This window comes from Mauremys reevesii, linkage group 4, assembly GCF_016161935.1.
Source record: "Mauremys reevesii isolate NIE-2019 linkage group 4, ASM1616193v1, whole genome shotgun sequence".
NCBI classification, from domain to species: domain Eukaryota; kingdom Metazoa; phylum Chordata; order Testudines; family Geoemydidae; genus Mauremys; species Mauremys reevesii.
In genome coordinates this window covers 7143932-7153304 of record NC_052626.1, presented here as the reverse complement: position 1 = coordinate 7153304, position 9373 = coordinate 7143932, and the positions used below count along the sequence as shown (strand labels likewise).

General features: G+C 38.8%; 1 protein-coding gene across 4 annotated transcripts in view; it reads left to right on the top strand.

Annotated features, from left to right (window-relative positions):
• Nucleotides 1-9373, top strand: part of NIN (ninein) — a 112294-nt gene that overhangs the window by 90939 nt on the left and 11982 nt on the right. For 2 of the 4 annotated variants that reach the window (XM_039534982.1, XM_039534985.1), the window contains one exon: nt 3690-3890. In XM_039534982.1, coding sequence (XP_039390916.1) covers nt 3690-3890 — 201 coding nt within the window. Of the gene's footprint in view, nt 1-3689; nt 3891-6722; nt 6770-8001; nt 8506-9373 lie in introns of those variants that run through there. The other 2 variants (XM_039534983.1, XM_039534984.1) reach the window with 2 other exon arrangements.

The window sequence follows — 9373 nt, the reverse complement described above, 5'->3', positions numbered from 1 at the left end:
GCTGAATGTGAACTTTGAACTCATAACCTTCGATCTGGCCGTATCCCCTAAACTTGAAGGAGAGAATGGTGAAGCAAATGGTGAAGCAAGTCCTGTGCCAAAATAAAAATGACAGCATCTCCCAGAGGATGCTTGTCTAGCAAGATGTATTAGAAACTACTTTAAAAATTGCCTAGATAATGAGCTAGAAATAGGCCCCAAGTAGACTATCAGAAAACACTAATTCAGTTGCGTAACTTAAAATATGACTAAACATCTCCATAAGAAGAGATAATTAATGGCGGACAGAATGTCCAAAATACTGTTGTTTTATATATGCTCAAAACAATTAAATTTTCCATTCCATGTAAGACAATTGAAATCATGGGAACCCAGATATACTGTTAATGCTTTTGGCTGTTTCTTTACCATACATGGAAATGCATTCTCCTGTAAAACTGTATCTAGTAACATGCAAGATTTTTCTGTCCTCTTTCCTAATCTTTTTCCAACAGGTGTGTATAAAACTCACTTAGCACTTTGCACATCCTAACTACTCTGACTTTCTCTCTTGTGCTTGTTCTCCTTTTGTCTGTGGCTAACCTGTGCCTAGAACTCAGTGGTTGGAACTAGCAGAGAAGGGTGCAGTGCTCTGTCTGAGATAGTGTGTGAAGGTAGAGCAATCATTTTCAATGTACTACCATAGCACGGAGAAATCTCATTTTTTTTTCTTTATTACGCTACTAATTGTATTGGGTTTGTAACCCTCCATATCTGTAAAGGAGTCACTATTCATTGTAATATAGCTATGACTATACTTAATTCAAATGCCGTACTGCTTACACTAAAGGATGTGGATATATCATGAATGTTCCGTCCTGTAGGTCCAGAAATGTGGCATACCTTTCAAAGTCTGTTCCCAAGATTATTTGGAAAGTCATAATGGATAAACTTTTGACGTCACAAAATGAAAAGTGGCTCTGAAATTTCATTTTTCTTTTTTCATTTATTAAACGGCCATTTACTTTCTTGAGAGGGTTGGCGATGTCTCTTGGTTAATATTGGATATGTTGCATGCCTTTCACTGAACTGCGGGGCACTCTTTTAAATGCGGTCAGACTACATGACATGCTTAAATATTTTAAGGAGTGCAGCTCTTGGTACTCTTTCCCTAGCAGATTAGCATGGCAAAAGGTGATGCTTTGGGTTTTTTTCTGTCTAGACAAACAATGTTTCATTGCCTTTATTCTCTTGAGGTACTGCTAGCATCTGTGCTCATGTTCTAGAGTCCTCCATTAGTAATTACTGTGTTTCGTTGTGTCCTATTAACTGAAATGCTTTTTTGATAAATCCCGTCAGATCCACAGAGAATATAGATAGAATTCTTTCTTAGCCTGTATTTTGGAGAAAGGAGGAAATTAGCCTTTGAACATGTTTATTTGATTCAGGAGAAAGTTCTGATTCTCCTGTAGAAAATAAACACACAGGGCTTGTCTACACTGAAAACATTGTATAACTTCCTTTTTTCCAGCATCAGGGCAGCCCAAGGAGAAAGCCGTAGCATAGACAGGGCACAGGAGTTCATGCCACTATGGTTCCCACTAAAACCACAAATATTAGTTGCTGCATTCTTCTTAATCACACCACTTGGGAGGGAAGAAGCAAAATCATGTTTGCAGAACTAAAAAACCACAAACACCTTACTCAAGAGACTAGTGCAGGTGTTTTGAGGTGTCAGGTTAATTATACATCCTTTTAAAAAGCTATTGTATATCTAAGGGCTAGTCTACACTTACCAGCCGGGTCGACGCGGTGAGTTCGATTTCTCGGAGTTCGAACTATCGCGTCTAATCTGGACGCGATAGTTCGAACTCCGGAGCGCGCGTCGACTCGGTACTCCACCACTGCAAAAGGCGGTGGCGGAGTCGACCTTGGAGCCGCGGACTTCGATTCCGTGGCGTCTGGATGGGTGAGCAGTTCGAACTAGGGTACTTCGAATTCAGCTACGCTATTCACGTAGCTGAATTTGCGCACCCTAGTTCGACCCCGCTTCTTAGTGTGGACCAGCCCTAATAGATTAACAGGAATAGAGCCATTCCAATCTTATTCAAATGCATGTTGGTCTTTTTAAAATCTTATTAACTTGACTGTGTGGTTTTTTCTTTCAAATATCACAAATGATTCTAGATATAAACTAACTTTGCCTGGAATTTTGTTTTTAAATTCAATTGTTGATGTCTGGAAAAATGTTAACTTAAATAATCACATGTTGAATTGTGTGGGTATTTAAAAACAAAATAAATGACTTCTAATCTGTAAACTTGTCAGACAATTCCCAGCTGAGATTTCCATGTTTGTAATGTGATTGTGCCAGCAATCACATTGCAGTCTTGCCCTCATCTGAGCAGTGTCATCCCATTGCTTGAAAGCAGCACTTTGTCAGAATGAGAGAGAGAAGTTAGACCCTCTCAGGCAAAGTCCTCAGTAGGTGTTTGGGTAGTATGACATATTGGTTAAGGAAGTGATTTCTGTGGCCTCCCCACCCCCAACATATGTATATGCAAAAAGGCCTAGTTTAGGCACTGTTATACTGGCATAAAAGTGCTTTGGATAGTATAGCTTAGTTCACTTGGGGAACTGGTATAAACTATAACTGGAAAAGCACTTTTTTGTGGGTATAAGCTGTGTCTACACAAGGAGGGTTTGCTGGAGGGATTATCCTCTTCTAGGATAGACAAGACATAAGGTTTTGATGGTAAAGAAACCTCTTCCGATTGTTAAACACACCCATATCTGAAGGAACCCCTTCAAGACTCCATTTCTGTACACAGAAGTCAAATTGTTGTTTGGTTGTTGGCAATCTCTGCCTGTAGCTGGAGGCATCACTCGAGTAACTGGGAATATAAAGGCTTCCGTTTTCCAGCATTTAGGGGTAAATATAAAGAATGAGGCTTTAGTCACACAAATCTGAATGGGATATAATGAGTAGCATTATATGACTTAAATCCTACATGCACTGAGCTGAAAACATCCTATTCTCCGTTCTCCTTTAGGAAAATGGCTTTTGGCATATTAATGAAATTCCATTAAACTAGAGATGGATCCCAAACCAAAACCACGTATCTGAGCACTTCTGAATGTTGGGAAAGCTTTGGATCAGAATGGAGTGACCTGAGCCCATTTTACCAAGTCAATAATTGCACTGCCTCCTTTTGCCAAGCCCCTGCTTGGTTGCTTTTGCTGTGCCTTAATACTAAACTTACAGCTAGTGCTGTTAAGATCAAGTCTAAACAAAATGAACACTGAAGTTAAAAATTACCAATGGCTCATTTAGGTTTGACAGGCCTGAATTTTAAACTGGGCCCAGGACAACATGGATCAAAGGTCAGATTTCATTAGATTAAAACAACAAACATGCATACGTTTTCCCTTTCAGAAAATGCACAAGGTTTGTTAACCTCATAACTTTTTATTGTGGGTAAAAAACCAGAGCTGTTGCAGAATAGTTAACACAGTGCATGTATTCGCCATCAGATCAAGTTTGTTTGACTCAGTTATCCAGAAAAAGAGCTTGCTGAAGACTTGAATCTGGTTTCCAGTAGGGTCCTGTAGCAAATGTTAGTAAATAGCTACTTACTAAATAGCTCTTTTGGTTGGTTTGAAGTGTAAACAACATCGCTCCTAATGGCTGGTTTTATTTTATTACTCAGATGCTACACTCGAGCTCCAATGTGATGCTTAGCCAATCCCAGCATTCTCGGGAGCTGCAGCAGCTCCAGCAGCAAGGCTGTACTATGGTGCCCAAGGAGCAATTCCTGCAACTCCAACATCAGCTACAGCAGGCAGAGAGGAGGAGTCAACGACTGCAGGAGGAACTTGAAAATAGACCCTCTGAAACAAACATGCCACAGGTACAACTCTCTTTACTGTGCAGCTTCAGAGTTAGAAAACGTATTGATTAACTGTCCCGTTTTTTCCATTCTGATGTGATCCTTTCTCTGTTTATGCCAGTTCAAAAATAATGGTATCTTCTTAATACAAATATCTGTATAACATGCCCTCAGTTTGCATGCCATTGACTGAGACCGTAGCTTAACTGTGCAGTCTTTCTAATTTTCCTGAGTATTAACCATTCCCAGCTAGATATTACTAGCTTTTCTCCTTTTGATCTACATTTTTGATTTGACAGTACCGTTTTTATTTATATTTTTAATGTGTGATCAAGTATGAAATGATACAGTTTTAAAGGTACAGCACAACTATAAACTGCACAAACATCTGTATCTAAAGCATGCAGAACTAGCAAAGTATATTACTGCCGCATGGAGTCCAGGTGTGTCAAATGTTGCCTGACATAATACAGACACTTAACAAACCCCTGTCACTGCAGCTTCATTATTCTCAGGTCATAGGAGGAGACATTCTGGAAGGTGGCGTTATGATAAAATTGGTATACCATTGCCATTTCTGAAGGAAAATTCAAAATGTATTTTCAAGACTAAATTGTGGCCACCATTCACATGGGGTGGGATTTTCAATGCAGTTGTCATCCAGTTTCTTTACTATTTGAAAAATAAAGTATAACCCAAATGTGCAAGAAGTGTGTTATAGGAGATAATGCAGAAGCACTGGTATGAAAGCTGGCATTTCCACTGTAAACTACAGTTTGGGGAGTTTCTCTCTGCCACTTTAAATTGCTTCAAAAGCAAGAGAGTACCCAAAAGACTGGTCTCTGCCTTATATGTAAACTGGAATGTTTGCCTGACTTCCTTTTATGGAGGGAGGTAGAGCTTCAGATAACATTGATTAAAAACCACTACTGTAAACACTCTCTTAAACACAAAAGCTTAAATTTAAACACAATCTTACACTCAAAGTAGACTAAGCTCTGTAGCATTTTTCTTTAAAACCTTGGGCTTTCAAAAATTGATTTTTTTTTTAAAGTTAGGAAGAGCCTTTGAACATGCTCAGTTTATTTTTGTTTTTATGTATCAATAGTGTTTTAAGTTTCACGGGGTAAGAAACTTGTCATCATGCTATCTTTTTGGAATGATTTGAGAAGGTGACGGGACCCTTCATGGTTTTTTACAAGAGTATAAAGTGTATCCCAGGAGAAGGAGTTACAACATAGTATACTTTTTCAGCATAAAAACAATGACAATCAATTCATAAATGTATCTTTTGGGGACTCACTCATATGTAGGCTCTATATAGACTGGGTTGGGGTGAAAGGGATAGCTCTATCAAAAAATTCATACTCCTGCCAAGTGCCATGTACTTGAATGGACTTTTTCAACAAAAATGACGAACCTCTTCCGTGATGCCATTTTTTTGTTTAAGAGTATTAAATATTTAAGGATGAGACACATCATCCAAAAGCAGGGAAACGAAAGGAAAGCACAGCAGGATGAATTAAATACAAATTATATTGCATGTAAGGTCTTCTGTCAGGCACTCTGATGATGACGAGAAGGCACTGTTACCATATGTCAGGGGTGAAAGTAACTTACAGGACTTACCGGTACTGCCGGAGTTCTGAGGGGGGCGTGGCCTCATCCGGAAGAGGTGTGGCTTCATCCGGAAGAGGCGGGGCCTCTCAAGATTTAAAGGTCCTGGGGCACCACCTGTGGCTGGGAGATGCAGGGCCTTTAAATCAACCAGGGGCTCCCAGCTGAAGAGGTGGCTGGGAGCCCCCCTGGGCTCAGGGGCAAATTAAAGGGCCCGGGGCTCCAGCCGCCGAGGGGAACTCTGAGCTTTGCGGGGCTGGGGCAGGGATTTAAAGGGCCCAGAGCTCCTGCCGCTGAGGGGAGCCCTGAGCCCTTTAAATCCTGGCCCCAGCCCAGCCGCCAGAGCCATAGCCGGGATTCAAAGGGCTCTGGGCTGCCCGCCCATATGTCAAGGTCTTTGGTGACAAAGAGTATGAAAGGTAGAGTGTAAGGTTTAGTCTGAAATTTTGTTATTTAAAAGCAAACAAAAAAAGGTGGGAAAAAAAGCAATCTTATAGCAGCTTCTGCAAGTTAACATACTGTGAACTGTCTTAAGAGTACGTAAGGTTGTTTGGTTTTTTTTGGAAAACAAGAAAGTTTTTAAATTATTTAGTATCAGAGAGGTAGCCGTGTTAGTCTGGTTCTGTAAAAGCAGCAAAGAATCCTGTGGCACCTTATAGACTAACAGTCATGCTGCAAAACGTCTGTTAGTCTATAAGGTGCCACAGGATTCTTTGCTGCTTTTAAATTATTTGAGAGCTCATCAAGCATAAGCTAGCTACATGCTATAAATAGTGGTTCTGCAAGTGAATAATGTGTAAATCTTTCCTGTTGTGTATCTCTGCAAGGCCTTGTCTATACTGCATTGAATTAGATTTTAAAAATCAATCTAGTTAAACCTGTGCAAATAGATGTACTTAAAACCTGGTTATCCTTTTCTTACAGTGATACAGCTTAAGCAAACTAAATTGATTAAAAAAAAAAAAAAGTTACACCAGCTCTACTGCATCTACAATAAGGGTTCACATAGGTTTAACTAGATTGATTTTTTTTTTATTTTATTTCTTTTTTTTTAATCAATTTTGTTACAGCAGAGCACTTTTTCAGTATGGTCAGGGACTATATCTTTGTCAGCTGCTTCTAGTTCAGCACAAGATAGAACATTCCTTTGTAAAAACACCTTGCTTTTTTTTCTTAGTTGATTCCTAGGGTAAACGTTTAGTTGAAAGCTTATTTACGTTTCAATGTCCCCTTTAGCATCTTGAAAACTTGCGTCATATCCCCTCTCCACCGTCATTTCACCAGTGAGTACAACCCCAGATTTTCCATACTATCTGTATACATTTAACCCACCTAGTCCTGGTGTTACTCCTGCTGCTGCTGCACTCCTACAGAGCTCTTCTAGCTCCAAGGCCTTTCTCTAATAAGGTGCTTACAATTAGGTACAGCAAATATGCATACAAGTAGAGTGATGGTGATAAACTTTGTGCTTGAGTTGTACTGTGTGCTCCTTTTCTGTCCCCGTTTTATTTGCTTTTTTGGTCATAGCCATGTTCTGTCCTTGTTCTGTCTGTAATTGCTCTCAAATTGTTGCCCTTCAGGATCACTGGTTTTGTATTCAGGACTTCAGGTTCTGTAAATTGAAACTCTTGAGCTGTCTGTTACTCACACTAACCTGTCTAGACCTTTCTGAACTTGAGATCCTTCATCTACATCATTATATTTTTTGGTCTGTCTGGTGCCAACTTTGATACTTTCCTGTGTCACTTATTTCCAATTCTGTCTGCAGTATATTAGCCCCAACAGCAATCCCTGTACTTCTTTCACTTCCTCCTCCATATGCAATAACCTTACAACTACAAAGTGTCCCCGTCACCTAACCAGTTCTTTTTCCATATGTTTAGAATCTGCCCTTGTTTAATGCCACGCTTTCTAACATGCACTAATCTGTCCAAAATACTGTAAAAAATTGATTGTCCCTCATTTTATCCCTGTGTGGACACAGTATAAACACCAAAAAACTTCCTCCAGATTGTTTTTTGAATTTGAAAATTTTAAAAAGCAACTTATTGTAGTGAAACCCCTTCCAGAATACAGTTTTAGCCTAGAGCCAATTTGTGTGTCCCAGATATAGTCTCTGTACAAACTAGGTTTATAATGGAAATGCTGAGAACTCTTTCTAATGTAGCTGAATTGGACTACACCCTTCAGGCAGATGCTGCTAGTCTCCCAACAATATTGAGACTATATACATATTGTGGCAGCTGTATTCCTCTAACCAGAAGTTTACAGCTTCACTTTTTCTAATTAGCAACTGCATAAACTTAATTGACGTTCCCCACCCCATTTGTGTAGTGCTTGTACAAATATTTAGAAAAATGTAATTTGTGATTCTCTGCATGCTCTGTGATGACTGTTGCTTTTGTTTGTTTTGCTTTGCTTGCTTGGTGGTGGTTTACTTTAATAGCAGTGTATGTATTTTTTAAAAAAAATCTTGATATCAGGGTGAAGTGTCCCACTTGCCTTCTTTCTCTAGGCCTTGCTACCGGAGCAGCGAGCAGTGCATGCAGATTCCTACAGGAGGATTGGGCACCTCTGAAAGCTTGGCTGCTAATGATCTCATTCCTTACAATGATAAACTTACTTACACTCAAACTGGCATAAGCTGAGAAATTTGAGGATCAAATTATTCTGTGCTTTAAAAAAAAAAAAAAAAAGCCTCTACAGTATTATGTTTTTCCTATTTATTTGTGTAGAACCTATTCTGTGAAGAAAATTCACAAGCTGTCATTTTTCAATTTGTTACAAATCCTTTTTATTTATGTTATTTAAATTGTTGACTTGTTCATTGTGGAAAGAAATACACTATTTTTCTCAAATGGTTGTAACTATTTTTATCAAAAGGTACTAATTTTTATATATGAGATTTGAAGAAAATCTGGGTTATTTATACTGAGTTTTGTACAAGATGTATAAACTTTTTAACAGGGAAAGATGACACTTTTTGATGTACCTGAGAAATAAAACGTTTTAAATATAATGGTGTGTCTTCTGTCTTACTAATGTATCATACTGACTACAGAATTTCAGCTTTTCTAAACAAAACCTTTTGGCCGAAATATTTATTTCACTGTTCTCTGATATTGCGGATGGGAACTATTGCATAGTATGTAATGACATGGACCCACATTCTGTCCTCAACTTGAGTGGGAGTTGCACATACATTTTTAGCAAGAGCATGTGCACATTTGATGAAGGAATTGGGCTTCAAGCATCCACTTGCTATGTAGTGTTGGATTTAAAAACTTGGACAAAAAAGTAGCATCTGTAATGACTGAAGTCCATCTTCAAATCACACTTCTTAGTATTCCCATGTTTCCCGGCAGTTACTGTTTTTAAGCTAGACGTCTGCATTATTTTAACAGATGTGTATAAACATTTACAGCATTATAGCCTGGCTCTTGTATACTTGGAGTACAAGCTGTGTGAAACTTTTTTTTTTAACAAAACTCTGTCCTGACTTACTGAAGTTTACATCTTTTGAATGAACCTGACCTGCTTTGAGTCCATTACCTCACTTCCTGTAACTTCAGGAGAAGGCTTTATAGATTCATAGACTAATCAGGTAAAACTTAGTTTCAATTGGTGTTCTCAAATTCATTTGAACACACAACTCAGATTATAAACCAGAACAAAACAAAACAAAAATCTGCGGAGCCCTGTAAGTTTTATATAGTTATACTTGAGAGACAAGTTGGGTGAGATAATATCTTTTATTGGGCCAAGTTCTGCTGGTGAAAGAGAGAAGTTTTCAGGCTTCAGAGCTAATTTTCAAAAGCTTGTCTCTTTCACCAAAGGAAGTTGGTCCAGTAAAAGATATTACCTCACCACCTTGTGTGTCTCACATC